At 32.0% G+C, this 18,809-nt stretch overlaps 2 protein-coding genes across 3 annotated transcripts; one reads left to right on the forward strand and one right to left on the reverse strand.

Annotated features, from left to right (window-relative positions):
* The first annotated feature begins 461 nt into the window (after positions 1-461).
* On the forward strand, positions 462-4,392 carry LOC129302368 (thermospermine synthase ACAULIS5-like). The gene is made up of 10 exons (XM_054941194.1): positions 462-696; positions 777-843; positions 969-1,063; positions 1,174-1,276; positions 1,427-1,515; positions 3,321-3,477; positions 3,565-3,640; positions 3,733-3,791; positions 3,899-4,035; positions 4,108-4,392. Exons 1-10 carry the CDS (start codon positions 533-535, stop codon positions 4,184-4,186), a joined length of 1,026 nt encoding a protein of 341 aa, XP_054797169.1. The 5' UTR covers positions 462-532; the 3' UTR covers positions 4,187-4,392.
* A 228-nt stretch (positions 4,393-4,620) lies between these two features.
* On the reverse strand, positions 4,621-10,241 carry LOC129302367 (mechanosensitive ion channel protein 10-like). Of its 2 annotated transcripts, XM_054941193.1 has the most exons (7): positions 10,034-10,241; positions 9,543-9,858; positions 8,394-9,368; positions 8,176-8,296; positions 7,249-7,542; positions 6,974-7,176; positions 4,621-5,348 (listed from the first exon to the last, which is right to left on the reverse strand). In XM_054941193.1, the coding sequence occupies exons 2-7, from the start codon at positions 9,848-9,850 to the stop codon at positions 5,087-5,089; spliced, it is 2,163 nt and encodes a 720-aa protein (XP_054797168.1). In that variant the 5' UTR covers positions 9,851-9,858; positions 10,034-10,241; the 3' UTR covers positions 4,621-5,086. The 2 variants fall into 2 exon arrangements, with proteins under 2 accessions (XP_054797168.1, XP_054797167.1); XM_054941192.1 differs by having other exon boundaries at positions 8,394-9,858.
* Between the last annotated feature and the right edge of the window lie 8,568 nt (positions 10,242-18,809).

Here is an 18,809-nt window from a genome sequence, read left to right on the forward strand (position 1 = left end):
TATGCCTCATTATATGTTTATAACATTAGGATAGGACTTGAATGGCTGGAGGCTTATAAATAAAAGTCATGTCCAAAACATACGTACAGTAGTGAATGAGAATTCTCCTTCATTATTTTCTTTCCATTTCTTGTATTAACTTGTCTTTTTCTACTCTCCATATTAACTAGATTTTACATCACTGATGAAATTTTATTTTAAATAATTTGTGGCGCATAATATACGTGGGCTGCCCTTGGAAGATACGGATAGAACTAACCCTGGTTTTTTTTTTTTTTTTGACACAGACTGTGCATGCACAAGGATGAAATGAATAAAGTATGTGATAGTGGATCTAAATTTTAAATTAAAAACAGATATTTCATCCCTGAGTATTGCCTCTATTTGCAAATATTTAATTGAGGGAACAACACAATTGTTTGTGGAGATCGAGTAGCTATAAAAAGGCAGAGAAGCAGAGAAACACGAACACATTTGCAGCTATAGCGCAGAGGAAGGGCAGATCGAATAACAGTGTTGGTTCGTTCTTACAATGGGTGAAGCTCCTGCGGTGCTGTATGTGAACAGCAATAATAACGGCTTCTCCAAATTTGGCCATGAAACTGACCAGAACTTCACCAACCATCACGATTCTTCAACGTCCTGGTTTGAGGAAGTCATCGATCACCATCTCAAATGGTCTTTCGCTCTCAACAGGTTCTTCGTCCCCCTCATTTCTTACTGTTTCGCTGTCCCTGAGTCCTTATGTTTTCCTTCTCTCTCGCAATTCTTAACAGCGTCCTTCATAGAGGAATTAGTCAGTACCAGGATATTGCTCTCTTAGACACCAAGCATTTTGGCAAGGTTTGCCCTCTCACACACTCTCTTCTCTTCATCCACATCACACCTAAACAAGCTTAGTCTCTCACACACATGCACGTCCACTTGTGGAGGACATTGGAACTGAAGTGTTTTGGTGATGAACGCAGGCGCTAGTGATTGATGGGAAGATGCAGAGTGCTGAATCAGATGAGTTCATTTATCACGAATGCTTGATTCATCCGGCTCTCTTGTGTCATCCCAAGTAAGCTATTGTATTCTCAATTCACTGTCCTTAATTTTCATACTTGAGTAAAGCCTTTTAAATAACATGAAGAGGCCTTGGAATTCATGGTGTGTATAAAAATGGCGCAGCCCAAAATCTGTATTTATAATGGGAGGAGGCGAAGGTTCTGCTGCTAGAGAAGCCCTCAAGCACAAGTCATTAGAGAGGGTGCTCATGTGTGACATCGACCAGGTTCTCTCTCTCTCTCTCTCTCTCTATATATATATATATATATATATATATTATTTTCATCCTCACGCTACATTCATTCTCAGCCGTCCTTTAACATTATTGACTATCCATTTATCCTTAATCCATATTTCATGACAAAAAAAATTGCAGGAGGTGGTAGATTTCTGTCGCCAATACTTGACTGTGAATAAGGAGGCTTTCTCTAATAAGAAGCTTGACCTTATAATCAATGATGCCAAGTAAATCTCTTTAATTTCTTCCACTTTTTTTTTTTTTTAAGTTCGTGTGTCTGCTGTTGGTTTTCAAATTTTTTCCTTCTTTCATTGTAAATATTATAATTAATTACATCTCCACCCGATACATCGCACGGAACCAAACCCACAAATTGAAGCATGAATTGTAACAAATATCTAAGCCGCTTATGTATATAAGAAAATATAAAGATTGAAGAATGGCGTCACTTGTAGTTGTACGATTTATGATAAATTTTATTGTCTATATTGATGAATTCTAATTATCTTCGTATCTTGTTTGAATTTCAAAACCAAATAGTTTCTTGCCAGAGTTTTCCAAACTAGTTAACATGTAATTTAATAGTTTTAAACTTTTGACAGATATGACCACGCGGAGATGGGTGTGCTTTGTTTTTTATGTTTTTTTCGAATTTCAAGATGGGTGAACTTGAAGTTTGCCATAACACGCGATAATTTTATTATAAAAAAATTAATCATTTCATTTTTAAAGTTTTGACTTTATTATAATTTGATCTTTAAATTTTAATTTATTATAATTCAGTCATTATAGTTTTAATTTAATTATAACTCAATTTTTAAATTTGATTTCTTACAAATCTGTTATTGTAGTGTCTACCATTTAAATATTAATCCCTATATTTTTTAAAAATAAAATTATAAAGATTATAAATATTTTAAATTTTTAATATTTACAAAGATTAAAAAGTTTAGTAATTTAAAATATTAGTCATAAATTTTTAACATAATTTTAATTTGTATAATTTTATTTTTTAAGATATATAAACTAATATTTAAATGATTAAAAATATAAGGATTGAGTTACAAAACATCAGAGCTTAAGGACTAAGTTACCATCAAGTCAAAATTTTAGAGACTAAGTAACAACAAACCAATTTTTATGAATTGATTAATTTTTCTTATTGAGTCAAAATTACAAGGATCAAATAATTATTTTTTTCTTTATTATATATATGGATCAATATTCTAAATTTAATATTTCAAGAGTATCAAGTATAAGATCTATGACATATTTTACTGTCTACAAATTATAAGTAATATAACTTAATTTTTAAATTTCATGCAGTATATAAATGCCACGGAAATTATATAACCCTTTGTGTAAATGAAGTTTTTAAAAAAGGGAAAACTTATATAGTAGATGTATATACTTAATGTATGTATTTTTTATTAAATTAGGATATGTATATCTTTTATAAATTATTTATTTCATAACAAACTCTTGTTAATAATATTATTAACATATTAAAATTATTTATTTTAATTTAATTAAATAAAAATATATTAAATGTATAAGTCGTACTCTAAATATTTAAAAAAAAAAAAACAACGCACATTTTACTAAACCTTAGCAGACCGCTAGATAATTTAAGTCAAAAAAAATTTAAAAATAAATAAATGCTTGCTATTAATACCTTTTTGTTCCTAATTTTGTTGACCACTTGAAAGTGGAGCCGCAAGAGGGGTCACGTCTGGTCGGTGATGATTTTCCCCGTCTAAATGCTGTATTTATTCTTTAGCCAGTGTATTCTTTTTGTCGGTCCTGAAGAAAAGTTAGTAAAGCAGATGAGAGTATCTAAAAGTGATATGTTCGTGGGTGCTGTAATTTTTAATGACCCACCAGGCAGGTGGTAATTTTAGGAGTTAAGGCATATCCTAATTACTTTCTTCTGCATGGTTGGTTCATGGTCTTTTATCCCCCACCCCCCAAAAAAAACAAAAAAAAAAAAACAAAAGTGATATTTCTTTTTTCTTAATTTTGTGGGATGAAGGGGAGAATTGGAGCAGAGGAAGGAGAAGTATGATGTAATAGTTGGGGACTTGGCAGACCCAGTGGAAGGAGGGCCTTGCTATCAACTATATACCAAATCCTTCTACCTCAACATCCTCAAACCCAAGCTCAATCCCAATGGCATTTTCGTCACCCAGGTCAATCTTTTTTTCCCTGCCCTACTCCTCTCATCTTGTCAAATCCTATTGCTATTCCATCACTAATATTGCTGAACACTTGTGCAGGCTGGACCTGCAGGCATCTTCACCCACAAGGAGGTCTTCACTTCCATATACAACACAATCAAACAGGTCTTTAAATGTAAGAAGACTCTAATCCAATCCTTCTTTCTTTATACTGGTTTAACCAACTCAACTCAAAGACATGCTCTTCTTTTGCTTGTTTTTATGCAGATGTGACGCCGTTCGCAACTCATATACCATCTTTTGCTGATACTTGGGGATGGGTTATGGTATGCAAATATAGAGCTTTGCTCCATCCCAAAGGGGGTTTGTTATTCATTAGATAGATGTGGATTGCACGTTTGTGTTTACTTGAATCTGTGTCATCTGAATCCAGGCTTCCGACCAACCCTTTTTGATCGGGGCTGTCGAAATGGACAAAAGAATCCAAGAAAGAATAGATGGCGAGTTGCTCTATCTCAATGGCTCTTGGTTCCACTCCTCTGCCACCATGAACAAGACTGTTTCGCAATCGTGAGTTCGTTTTCCTACAATTCACTGTTTCTTCAGTATCCTCAGCGTCAATAATATATGGTGTTATTTCAGGTTGCGAAACGAAACCCACGTGTACACGGAAGAAGATGCTAGGTTCGTGCACGGACATGGTGTGGCTTATCGACTCTGAGGTTTGGGAAATTGCTGTACAGATGAATGGAGTTGGAGCTTAAAACAAGCGTGACAACTTAAACCCTAAGAAACCAATCAACAACTTACAATTGTTTTGTCAATGTGGTTTTAGGAATTTGTGTTAGCTTCACTAGAGTGCTCTTTGAATTCAAAACTGATGAACACAACCTTCATCTGATATATGAACGAATAAATTCATTTCAAGACGCTCATCCCTTCACATTCTACTTCTTTCTAGGTTTTAATACCTAATTCGTCAGGATTGAAGATTGAATTTACCTGCTCTTAAAAGTATCAATTCGTATGGGCATAAATGCTAAAAGTGTTTTCTGTCGCAAATTGTGGGGATTATATTATATAACTCTCACATTTTCCTCAAAGGAAAACTAAAGACCTGTAAAAGACCTCTAAATTGCATGGGGAGAGGTAAAAGAAAAATAAAGTTGCGAGTGAAAATAAATGAAGCAAATTCTATACACGGTATCACTAAATTATAATCACGTCAGTCTACTTCAGAGGAGGAGCTTTATCAGCTTCATACATTAGAGGATTGAAATTACTCTCAGGGGTGTCATAATTATCATTCCACCTTCGCCAATAAGATGCATTTAGGATGAGTGGGGTAGAACGCCTAGCTTGGCCTGATATCTAGTCGTATCTGCCTCCTACCTAAAAGGACTAGATATAGAGATATACTCCGAATTCCTATACATCAGAAAGTTGTTAACAGCATCATGACCCTGCAATTTGATCTAAATACCACTCCTACGTTATCTACTAAACTCCACTAAACCATCCTACAACAAGCCTACCTAAGGCGGCCATGAGGGCCAGGGTTATCACTTGAACAAGAACAAGAGGCGCGTGCTTACAGAACAATGAGCATGAGCAAGAGTTATCACTTGAGTGGGGCTGTATCTGACCCAACATGGCTGAGTTGAACTGCCTGAGGAAGAAGATTGTATCTAATATCAAGCTGCTCAAATATTTTCTTTAGTTCCATCACTAGCTCCGTTCTCCTCCTGTTCTTCTCCGCGAAGTCTTGAAAATTCATCGTGTGGTTAACATACAGAGCTATTTTGATCTTATTCACATTTTCTATCTCCTTCACTATTACATTGTGATTAGGATGCCAGTGATGCGGATTGCCCTCCAAGTACCTGAGTAAACAAAGACCCCAGAAATAAATAGGATGAAAAGCGAAAACAAACAAAGACACTAAAGATACACTAAAGAGCGCAGCAGCATTGTTCAATTTCCGTCCAAATCCCAATCCTCTCCAATACCATTTTCTTTGTCAAGCATGGTGAACAGAGAAAATCGTACTTCCATCCTTTCAATAACAAGGAAAGAAAGGCACAAAGTCCCGCTTTCTGTTCATAAAGTCCCAGTCAAACATTTGCACATCCTTCAACTTAGGCACCGTTGGGTAACCTCCATTTAACATCAAGAAAGTACTATTAACACTTTTTAAATGTAAAAACCTGTTTGGAAAAAATTGAGAGATGAATGCATATTCTGAAAGTGGATTTGAAATATAGTTGAAAGCGGATTTTGAGAATGTAATCATGAGTAACTTTTGAAACTCACATTTTACACCTGGGTGTTGCATAATAAATAAGACTTAACACATGAAACAATTTTTTTCATTTCACTTTGCTACTTCCCTTACACTCTTGCAGCTGCAATTTTTTTGCTCGCTTCCATTCTTCTTTCTTGCTCAAATAATATTAATTTTTATTTTCTTTTTAAACTTTTTTAGGTGAAACCATTTGTTTTTAAAATTTATTTGTTTAAAATATAATTATGAATTTACAGTTCCCTAGGTATTTTTTTTCAACATATCAAACTTTATATATTTTTTTATTATTATTTAAGATATCAAACTTTATGTTATTAAAAAAATGTATCACATTTTCTAAACAATTCTAATATATTACATTTATATAACAAAAATTACAAATTCTCATAAATTAATGTCTTTTTTGGTAATTGTACATTCAAAAATACATTTCACTATATATTATTCAAAAAACTTTTAGTTTACCAAGTTGATTTATGAAAAAATGTATCCAAACACAAATTTCATTATAATAATTGATTTCACTAAACTGACTTTTATCAAATAAATTTTCACAAATGAACTTTTGATAAACTAAAAACTAAACACACTTAATCAAATGTAGTATCAAATGTTCAGTACACTTGAATATGATATTATGTTGTTGTGTCCAATAACAAAATCTGATAAGAAAAACATAATTATTGATTCCTATAGTTTTATCGTGTTTTACTTTTAGTCCCTATAATTTACTTTTAGTATTTTCAATCCTTACGATCCCTAGTATTTAACATTGTTTGAGACTTGAGGAACAAATATCACCCCATCTTACTAAAACTACAAAAACTGAAAATATTGAAAAAAAATAAATATATAAGAATTAAATGCAAAACTCAATGAAATTATAAGGATCAATGATTGTGTCTTTCCCATATGATATTATGCTTCTCTAGTCAGGAATTTTAGAGGAAATCACTAGTATGGCAAGGGTGCTGTCTAAAGCATTTCAAGGACATTCAGATAGTCTTTCTCAGCTCAGGCCGTGTCAATGAAAAGAAAAAATTATACTTGGAAACCAGAACCTTGAAAGGAAAATACCAGCGATGCAAGTGAGCTAGACAATCTACGACAATTACATTGAATCGCGTATCCAAATTCGAGTTTCCATAGAAAGTAGAACATAAAAAATCAATATATGCATCCATGCAGTGAGAGTTAGCCGACCTTTTTATTTTTTCCTTCAGTGCCCCAATCCTCTCCAATGGTGTCATAAAGTCAATTGAAAACTCTATATTGTCACCCATATCCGGGCTTCTGTAATAATTGCTAATGGGTTTTGTGGCCAGAACTGAGTTTGGATAGAACACCTTCTCGTTATCAAGTTTCAAGAATACCGTTGTCAAGATGTTCATTTCTTCAACCAATAGCTGCGTCATCACCAGAAAGAATTAATAAGCAAATTCAAAAGAGAGGTGTAAAATTTGGCTAGAATGAATTACCTGGACCCCATCTACAACACATCGGTCACCAACATCAAATGGATGCATTACGAACACAAATATGAGAGCCTCAAATATATTTTTGCATGTGTTTCCAAACATGAAGGTCGCAACTACTAGCTGAGATGAAATGAACACTAGTACTTTTGTTGTTGCAATCTCCATCAGTAGAAGCCACACAATTACAATCAAAATAACCAGGATCCCTGTTACAAGCTTGTTCAATTGCTTTACAGCAGTCTTGGTGTCACTCAAGGCATGTGCCAATGCCTTGCGTTCTTGATAGACCTTAACCTGAATAATGCAAATATTAAGGAATGAAACTTTTACAAACCAAATGGAACTTAAATTCTTGATAAGCATGACAGAATTAAGTTTAGATGTGCATATTATTAGAGATAGAGAACTTTAAAAAGTCCCAAATCTAGAAATTAGAAGATAGATTAAGAATATATAAAGTTTAGAATATGTCTAACCAAATGGTTTAAGCTATTTTGATAAAGTAGACTACCTTTAAGCATAATTAATATAAAGAGTTTAATAAGGTATCAAAGCCATTGGATCGAGGGCCAAAAACAAAAAAAAGCAACAAAGAAACAAGAAAGAATAAAAGATGAAAAAACAAGAGATAAAAAAAAGAGAAGAGAGAAGAAGAAGAAGAAGTTGAATAGACATAACATTTTAAAACTAAAAAAGTATAAGGCTAGGCAAGGAGAAGAAAATGGGGAAAAAAAAGAAGAAGAAGCAGTAGGAGGATGCTAGAGATAGAGAACGCTAGAGATAGAGAATTTAAAGAAGTCTCACATCTAGAAAATAGAAAAATAGATTAAGAATATATAAAATTTAGGTTGTATCTAACCAAATAGGTTAAAGTAGACTGCCCTCAACCATAATTAATATAGAGTTTAACACATATAAAGCCCTTACCACCCATTTTGTCAAAGCCTTTCTTTCTATCCGTCCAGTCTCTGAACCTTCAAGTAGGGGAAAGACCAGATCTACTTCTTCCTTAATCATGAACCTCAAAAGGTCATCCTCATCAATGTACCTTATTATAATGAATAATTTTATAGGAGAATCAGAAGGAGAAACAGAATGAAGACATAATCATTTACGTATATAGAAAAAAGTGCAAATATTCTTACGAGCAACCAGGGGCAGAGACATTCTTGAAAATCTTATATGCAGCAGCAGTTGCTTCCATCTCATTTGTAATTTCTTTGTCGGTTTGTTCTAGTCCTCCATCATCAAAGCTCTCATCTATAACATTTGAGACTGTGGACAGTCTTGAATTTGTCACTGCATCAACCAAAATCTTCATTGTCCAAGCAGAAACTTTCTCCCGTTTCATCTTGTGAAACGTTGCCATATTAATAACCTCTTTCTTGGTGCCTTTTTTACCTTTTGTACTCCTGAAACTAACCTGACCAATACTCGGTGATCTACCAACCTTCTCAGCCTCCTCTATTAATGGAGGCCCAGATAGACTTTGCAAAACGTACTGATGGAAGATTGACTCTTGAATTCTATCAAAGAAAGATTTGACATGGAAATTTGAGGCTAATACCTTCAGCAGCGACGTCTTCGCTACCCATAAGAATGCCCCAATGAGAAGAGAAACAAGAGTCCATGTCACACCATTCAAAATTTGTGTGCCAAGTTCTGATCGCTGGACCCCGCGATGGATTAACAGAACCCAAGCGAGAAGAACCAATCCCAGCCAAATGAAGACTTGGACACTTTTCTTTAGTCCATGAACAAAATAGAGAACCTTTTTCCTCAGCAAAAAGTTCATTTCAATCAAGAAAATTGTAACGTGCATGAACCATTTGGTAACCCGCATGCCACAAAAGATAACCATCAGAAGTACACACCACTTCCAAAGCCCCAGGCCCCAAATCATTACGGTTTTCAATTTTTCGACAGTCAGGCTAGCCACCAAGAATCCAGTAATGCATGCAAACACAATACACTCAATCAAATCCTTAACCTTCACCGCCTTACGCTTCCCTTTACTCAGTTCAACTTTCTTGTAAACAATTTCATCCTCATCTTCCCCAGCTATCCCCGGAGACGCCATCAATGGCGTCTTAGGAGTGACGGAAGCAATGGACACTGTCCTGTTAACAGTAGTGGATTTGTTATTAGGTGATGCTTCATTGACCGATTGCCTATAGGGCGAACAAATGGCAAGCTGTTCTCGCAGAGTGGAACTGTCATTCTCTTCTAAAACTGCTGCATCAGCAGGATAAGGTTGTTCCCCAAATCTAGATTTAGGCTTAGAACACACTGACCTTGCTAGACACTTTCTGCGAATAAGGTTTCGGGTCGGAGCAGAAAGTTCTGGAGACTTGTTTGGGCTGGAATTAGACCTTATCTCAGGGGAAGCACGATTTAAAGCTGGCGACTTTGAGGACGCATATCCATTAGCGTACTCGGTGGACGTATTGTTAGATTCAGTCGCTTTGGAGCTTGGACCCTCTCCAGTGAGATTTGTGTTCTGCTGACCCGAAATAGTCACCACCACTTCTCCTTCGTTGGCTGTTTTCTTCTCCGTCATGCTTACTTCGCGGCCTTTCAAAGGTCGATGCTTAGCATCCATCAAGAATCCTATGCATATTGAACTTGTGAGAATGAAACGTCGCAGAAATGAACTTACCCAGAAAAGGCAAACCTTTCAGGCTCTCAGCAAGTACCACTTCCCCCCAACTACCTTAGACATCTTCAGATAACAGAAGAATACAAGAAATTTTATAAATTACATTCCCGAATTTAATACTTTTACCTGGAAGAACTTGTGGAGAATCTGGAGCATCGGGAGTGTCACCACATAGTCACGAACAGATGGTTATGACGAGTGACCAGGGTGAATGTTCGGAAGTAGGATGTAAAAGCTTCTTTGGCAAATGACAAACGAAGATGGTCGCAAACCTTTTACTAGGAAAATGAGAGATGAGTCAGCTCAGCACAATGGTTTTTAAAAGCGCACAAGACCGTTTTGACTTCGATTGCAGAGTGAACGGTCGATATTAAGCCGCGATAAACGTATTTAAGTCCATGATCCCGGCAGCGATGGATGCCAGAACTATGACACCGACCCGCCTAGCAATCCGTGCATCATGCAAAAATGAAAAATCTGTTGCTCCATTACAATCTTTGAAATCTATATCCATGGGATATCTATATGGCATTTCATTAACAATTATATTTTGCTAGTTAAAAAACTAGTAGTTTTTAAAAGGAAAATAAAAATACAATTACCTATTTAAAAAAAAAAATCTTTCGTGTACTAAATATTTTCGAATGGTTTTGTGTTTGATTTATACTAAAAAAATGTTTAGTTTGATATAAAGCCATATAATTTTTTGAAGAAAATATAAAATATGACCATCTTTAAAATAATTCATACAAGTTGACAAAATTGTCGATAACATAAGTTATTTTTAATTATTTTATCAAAATAATGAAAGATAGCTAAATTCTTAATAATATAAAATTTTAATTTATTCTCATTAAATGTAATATATTAAAAATATTTTCTTGTAACATCTATTTTTCTTTAAAAATTATTGATAGTGTTTCTAAATTAATTATTGATATATCTTTTAAAGAAGTTGAGTTATAAAGAACATCATTAATTTATATATATATATATATATATAGAGGATGATTTGTAGATATCACCGGATGGATTTCACCCTAACATATGGTCCTATTTGGTTCTGAGAAAAGAATAAAATCAGGTGAATTGAACAAATAAAAATAAAAATAATATGATCATAATGTCGAAGGATTGATGAACTATATTTGTAAAGAATAAGAGTAATTTTAATTCATATATTTGAATATCATAATTCATGAATTTATTTTTAAAATATGATGATATAATATTAAACTTTATTTTACTTAAAAATGATAATTTAGTTTGTTTTTTTAATTCATTCAATTCTATCCGTAATAAAAGGAACCAAAGTTAGTGGGGAGGGGGAAAAACTGAGAGATCCGCTATTCATTTATTCATTTACCGTGCTGATAAAAAAGGGGAAGATGGCGGTAACAGTGGAAAGTTAGAAACGGTGCGTCGGTGATTTTCAGAGTTTGCATTCCAAGAAACTGGAAGTTCGAATTGACTGAAAAAGCTGCTCCTGCATCCGAATAAATTATGAAAATAATAATTAATTTGTTCTACAACTTTATCCAAATAATTTAAAAAAAATTAAATTTAAATATAAATTAATTCCATCTTTTAATATTAAAATTTTATTATTATTCTCACATTAAAAAAATTTAAGTCCGTTAATTATCAATAAATTTTATTATTTTTTAATATTTTTTATTGAATTAACAATTATTTTGTACATCAATTTCTTTTTAAATACCTTCAACTCAAATATTTATAATATAAAAATTTAAAAATATAATTTGAATCTCACTAATATTAAGAAAATGACAAGTTAATAAAAGAAAAAAAATTTAAAGTTAAAAAATAAAATTAATTTATAATTAAATTTAAAATTTTCAGTAATCTTTTAAATAAAATTAAAGATAACAATAACCATTAATTTTAAATTGTGAACAAATTTGTAAAAAAGTGCAAATAAGAATAATATTATGTGAAAACTGAAAAAGATCAACATTTGAAAAGGCACAAGTTCTTCAATATAATTAGAACGAAATATAATGAGATCTCTTTTATTTCACTAAAATTATAAAAAAAAATTATTTTTAAAACTTACACTTTACTTTAATTTTAGACAATACTTCCTAATTACGTCCTAATTATATAACAAAATTAATAAGTTTTATTTCTTTCAGTGAATGATAATTAATATTCTTAAATTTACAAAAAATGATTAATTTTTAAATTTTATTTTTCACTAAAATTATTAACACAATAAAGCGCGTGTAATGATTATTATATTTTTATTCTATATTCGGGGTCAAATAAGGTTTAAAAGCTCTTCTCTGTAATTAGAAATGGAGGGAGTATATTTGCAATGGTATTTAATATTTTTTTTAACAATTTGCTTGTATCCAAATTGTGAATTTGGAGACCCAAACTCAACTCAACTTAATCAGCTTTCAAATAATTAAAAATGAATATTCATAAAACCCTAGTCACTAAATCAAAATTAGGTCTGAGCCATTATTTCTACACTTCACCCATAATACTTGAATTATGAAAGTGGGAAAAGTGGCCATGATAAAGAAAATACTTCCTAAATTCAAAGAAAATGGCAATCATAAGGTTTGGATACCAAGCCAAAATCATTTATAAATAGAGGAGGGGATTGAACAATCATTATCGACAGACTACCAATCAACATTTTAACTCCTGGTCTGCTACTTTTTTTTCATTTATCTTATAATTTTAGTCTTTTCTTTTTTGTTGTACAGCTGGTATAGCCCGCCGCATCTTTCTTTAATTAACTAGCATCTCTTCTCCCATGTGTTGCACGGGAGCAAAAACTTGTTGCTTCCTCATCATTGGTAACATAACTACCTTCATATGCAAATATGTTCACCATCTCTTATCAACCAATGATAATTTTATAAATTAATTAAATAAAAGTAAGGTTGATCACAATGTATGAAAATCAATCACATATATCAAGAATTAATTTTCTACATTTACATTAATTTTCCTCACTTTGCATTCTAGCATTCGAATGAACTGTGATAAAGGAGTCTGAGTCTCCCGCATTTGATTAAAAGTCAGATTCTTCCATCCTTTTGAAATCTCACATCTCTAACATGCCTCACGACACACCTTTTATTTTTTACAGAATAATTTTTGGCATGCCCACTAGAACATGCATGAATGGAATGCCTAGGACACATAAGGATCAATATGTTGTTGGAAAGAACAGACTTGAGTCTTACAACTCAGAGAATGTGGTTGCGTATGCAAAATGTGAAGTACAGGCCTCTCACATTCTAGTGACCGTAGGGCGACAAGCAACGCCTCCTTAAGGAATGTCTTAACCACTAGCTCATGATGAGAGTCTCAAATCTTCTTACTTAGGCAAACCTTTGATTATTATGTCTAATGATATTGTAGCTTTGTCATTAACCATGATACATGACTATATCAATAAGCAAGCAACAACCTCACAAGCACTAGTAAGGAAACTCGAGAGATAATATATGAAAAAGCAACAGGAATGAGCTAGGGCTTAGGAGAAGTTGGAATGCTAAGCTAAGGAGAGACAAAAAGCTCTATTGCAAACTCTGAAGAACAAGCTAAGGAACATTTCTGCTATGTTGTCTAAACAATTGCAAGAGCAAGCTCCAATTGGCTCTTGTATCCAGAGATGGACTCAATGGTAGTCACCCAATGTGCCTTTTAACTAGAAGATGAACAATGAGGGTCGCTATAACATCCATCAAAGAAGAAATGGTGGGTCTAACTCAATAGCAGACTCGTTTGGCCACCAAAAAGGACAAAGGACAAGATGCTGCGAGAAAGAAGGATAGCACTACCAAGACACCTTTCATGAAGCTCTTCAAAAGTGGCATCACTCAACCAATGCTCTTAACAAGTCTCTCTAAGAAATACGAAGAGATCTCAAGGCTCACATTGGGCCTATAAGTCAAGTCACCATTGGAAAGCTCAGGAGGCAATTTGTACAAGCTTACCAAGAGGATTCCATCTCCAAGGTATCTCCTTTAACTAATTTTTAGGCCAATGAGAAGTAGACAACTTTGCTTAGAATATGGCAAAAAACTTGAAAGGCAATGGAAGACGTAGGGAGCAACATCTAAAGGCTCCAAAAAAGAGATAAGCAAAGTCTCAAGCTAACAGTTTCTACAGCCTTGATACCTGGATTGTTAATTTTTGAAACCATGAGACCTGGCTTGTCATATTTATTAAGTCCTGGGATGTTATTTTTGGCATCCCTAATACCTGAGCTACCATTTCCTATGGGCCCTGAACTATCAAACTCGAACAACTTTGATATAAAGGGGTCATATTTTGAGAAACTGGATACTAAGTCACTATTCTACAAGGGTCATATTCACAGATACCGAATCCTAAGCTACTAATCCTAAAAAAATTGACCCTACAGGGGCTAACTTCATAAGGGCTAAAGCCACATGGGCTAGCTTTATAAGGGCCATCACCATAACGGCTAGAGCCATAAGGGCTTGCTCTTTAAGGGCCAACACCATAAGGGTAGGAAGCACAGGAGGCAAAGTCGAAAAGGCGAGCTCTGCAAGGGCCCCTCCACAGAAGCTCTCTCAATAGCAGTAAAAGTCACAAGTTTAAGCCCCACAAAAACTAGATTTTGCAAAATCAACCCTTGAGGTCCTAAATCTTGAAGGACCAATTCCAAAACTAACTTTTAAGGTCCTAAACTTTGAAAAACTTGATCCTGAGCTAGACTATATGACCCTTAATCCTCAACCACAAGAGTGTCTTCCAAGGAAAGTACCAAATCAACATCAATCAGAATAGGGAACAAGTCCGTCCTTCAAGACATACTACTCGGGCAATACTTGAAAGGGGGGCCAATGAAAATATCTATGCATATTTGACCTACAAAGGCTTTGGTCAATTTGTATGCTGGAGGCATTATTTGCATCTAAATTGTGAATTTGAAGGCCTTGACTCAACTCAACTTAATCAACCTTAAAATAATTAAAAATGAATATTTATTAAATCTTAACTACTAAGTCAGTACTAAGTCTAGGTCATTATCTAGACACTTCACCTATGATGCTTGAATTATGGAAATGGAGAAGTAGTCATGACAGAGGAAATGCTTTATAAATTTAAGAAAAGTAGTAATTATAGAGCTTAGACACTAAGACTATCATTTATAAGTAAAGGTGGGGATCAAACAACCATCATCGTCAATAAACTACCAGTCAAATTCTCATACTCCTTGTTTGCTACTTTAGTTTCCCCTTTATTGTGTGGTTATAGTCTTTACTTATATGTTGTACGGCCGTCATAGCCTGCTATTTCTTTCTTTAATTAATGTATATATATTTTCCTGCATTTACATTAATTTTCTTTACTTTCACATTCCAGCATCAGGGTGAACTGTGATAAGGGAGCTCGAGTTTTCGCATTTGATTAATAGTCGTGTTCTTTCATTATTTTGAGACCTCACATTTCTAACAAGCCTCGTGACACCCCTTTTGTTTTTTACCTAACATAATCTTTATGTATTTTTTAAAAAATCTTCAAATAATTTCAACATAGGTAGAGTATTATTAAAACATTTTTATAAATTGAATTTTTCTTCACCCCTTTTGTTTTTTACCTAACACAATTTTTATGTATTTTTTTAAAAATCTTCAAATAATTTCAACATGAAGAATATTATTAAAACATTTTTATAAATTGAATTTTTCTTAGTTGTTTAGATATAGTTTTGAAGTGTAGGAGAGAGGAAGACAAGAGAATACTTTGGTCCATTTGGTTGCTATAAAAGATAGGAATAAAATGAATTAAAAAATTAAAAAAAATAAATTAAATCATCATTTTCACTCATGATAAATATGATAAAACTCAATATTATACACTATAAATGTGAGAACAACACCTTCAAAAAATATGATGTTTCATAATTTCCAAACCTGTGAATTAAAATTATCCTTCTCCCTTATGAACATGATTTACTCATCCCTCTTCACATTTTAATTATTTTATTTTTATTTTTATTTTTTTAACTTATTTTATTTCACTCTTTTTTAGGAACTAGGCGGGACTTTCCTCACTTGCATTGATTTTCTAGGCATCGAGAAATGGGCCAGTGGCCTGAAGAATAAAAAGCCCAGAGGGGACCTCGGCCCCATCACACGACAGGATTCCATTATACTCCTGCAAGTGCTGGTCCATGCTCTGTAGTGACTGCTTCTATCAAAGTTTTAGTGCTTGTTTGGATCGGCTCAATGGTCAATTATCCCATTCAAAACCATGGTTTTCACCAAAAATACCCACTCATTTTTTAAAGAAATCGATTTTGGTCTAAAATCTCCGTTCTAGCATAATCTAATATGAGATGCTTTCAATTTTCAATCCTAAGCGTTGAGCCATTATTATTTTGCCAGAATTATGAATGATCAAACATATCCCTGGTGGCACTGTGTGCTTGTGAACTATTAAACTAAACCCTTCTTACTTCACCGAAAAAAGGTTCCTCACAGAGAACAAAGAAGTGCCGTTTTGAACTCAAGGCTTGTATAATTAGCTGCTTTTGATTATTCATGCCCTGCGTACTTCCATTATTCTGGAAGCTTGATTTTTACAGTGAACATCTCATCCTATATAAGGTATCGTCACATGCCAAACATAAAACTTTATCAATAATTTAATTTTAAAAAATAATATCTTTTATAATAATTTATACAGTTAAAATTAATTTTAATTAAATCATCCAAACATTTTTAATTTTATTAAAATTAATTTTAAAAAAATAATATCCAAACAGATTATGTTATAATATAATCAATTATTATCAAAATCAATCATATTAATTAATTATTTTTATAATTAATTATACCCAACTGAAATCCAAACGAACCCTTAGAGTGTTAACTCATGATTCCATTATAGGTGTTTTGTTTTAAAATTTGGGCAACTATAATTCAAGGACCACTAAGAAGATTTAATATTAAATAAAAAACAAAAAATTTTGAAATATTACTGAAAGGCTGTGAAACTGATTTGAAAAAAATTTTAAACAGGAAAAGACTATAATATCACTATTTTTTTCTTTTTAATTAACAAATATTCATTTATTAATTAATACGTAGTCATTCACATTTAATAATAAATTATTCATTAATTGATAAGTTCATAAATATGAAAGAATTTGGTTGTAGAAAGAGACAAGTATAAATTATGTTTCAACAGACAGTCATTCATTAATTAATAAATATCAATTTGCATTAACAATAAACTATTTGTTAATCAACAAGTTTAATAATGTGAAAGAGTTTGGTTGTAGGAAGGAAATAGTGTTGAACTGTTAATCATGTTTCAACAAATAAGTAGTTTATTAATTAATAAGTATACATTTATATTTAACAAAATACTATTCATTAACTAACAAATTCAAGAACTTGAAAGAGTTTGATTGTGTAAAGGAACAACTGTAAATCATATTTTAATAAGTAGTCGTTAATTAATTAATAAATATTCATTCACACTCAACAAAATGTCATTTGCTAATTGATAGGCTTTAAAAAAAAAAGCAAAAGCATTATAATCTTTTTTTTATAAAAATATTTTTAAATCAGTCTCTCGATCTTACAGTATTATTTCAATATGTTTTTATCCTTATTTGATATTAAATTTTTTTAGCAATCATTGAATGATATTTTCCCTCCAAATTTTATGCTACATATCCACGAAAAGAAAAGATAACCAATGCGTGAAAATGGGAACTCAACGCAGGGATTTTTTTTTTTTTTTAAGACACGAACACATGGACTATTTTATTTCTCAATCTAGTTTCAAACACCGCTGTTTTTAATATCTGGACCCGAGTCACAAGCTCTACCATTGGTATTTAAAGGTTTAATTCCCTCGATTTATTTGTTCAGATATGTAATATTTTGATTTAATTCCTTAAATATGTTTTGAATTTAAATGATATTTCTATTTAACATATATAGGATATAAATACGAGCCAAATTTCATTCAGAAATTGTTTTTAAAATTTTATTTTATATCAGAGAAGTTTGTACACTCAAGTTAAACATTTTATTTTTGGAAAAATAATTTACATGTTCTTATAATCTGTCTCAATTTTGAATTATAATTTATTTTGTTTTAATCCTTTACTATTTGTTAATTTAATTTATTAGATTTTTTAATCACCTAAGATTAAAATTCTTGATTATTCTTATAAAAAATTATTGATTATTTAAAATAAATAAAATAAAATAATTTTATATTTTCATAAAAAATATTATATAACTTTAAAATAAATTACATAATTTTTTAGGAGCTCAATAAAAAAATAAAAACTATTTGATGCCTATTATAATTTATATAATTAAGTTATGGCTTTTAAATAATTTGTATACAAATAAAATTTTCATAAAAATTAATAAACGTATTCAAAAAAAATTATTTTTCATCAAAAGTAATAAATCAAAATTTTGAAAGTTGTATGTTTTAGAAAAATTAATTATTCATTAACAATTTTAACATTCATGGATTAACTCATTAACATATCAAATGGATCAAATCATAAAGGCTTGATTTAAATAAAAATAAACTATAGGGACTTAATTCAAAATTTAAGAAAGCTATGAAGAATTGGGGATTAACTTTTTTTTCTTTATTTTTTGGGCAAACATGTTATTTTTAAATACGGAAACAATCGTCCATTTCCAGTTTGACATGAATTATGAACAATTTTTTTAATGTATTAGATTTGAATATGGAATATTTATCATATAAACTTTATTATTTAGCATTTTTTTCTAAAAGTATCAATATTATTTTTACTAATGTCATGTTTTATTATATTTATGAAATTATATTTTAAAATGAAAAAGAAATTTTTATGAATATGAAGTAATTAATGTGGCCGAGA

Source organism: Prosopis cineraria, unplaced genomic scaffold (genome assembly GCF_029017545.1).
Source record: "Prosopis cineraria cultivar Desert tree isolate PC_DT_omini unplaced genomic scaffold, ASM2901754v1 PC2, whole genome shotgun sequence".
Lineage (NCBI taxonomy): Eukaryota > Viridiplantae > Streptophyta > Magnoliopsida > Fabales > Fabaceae > Prosopis > Prosopis cineraria.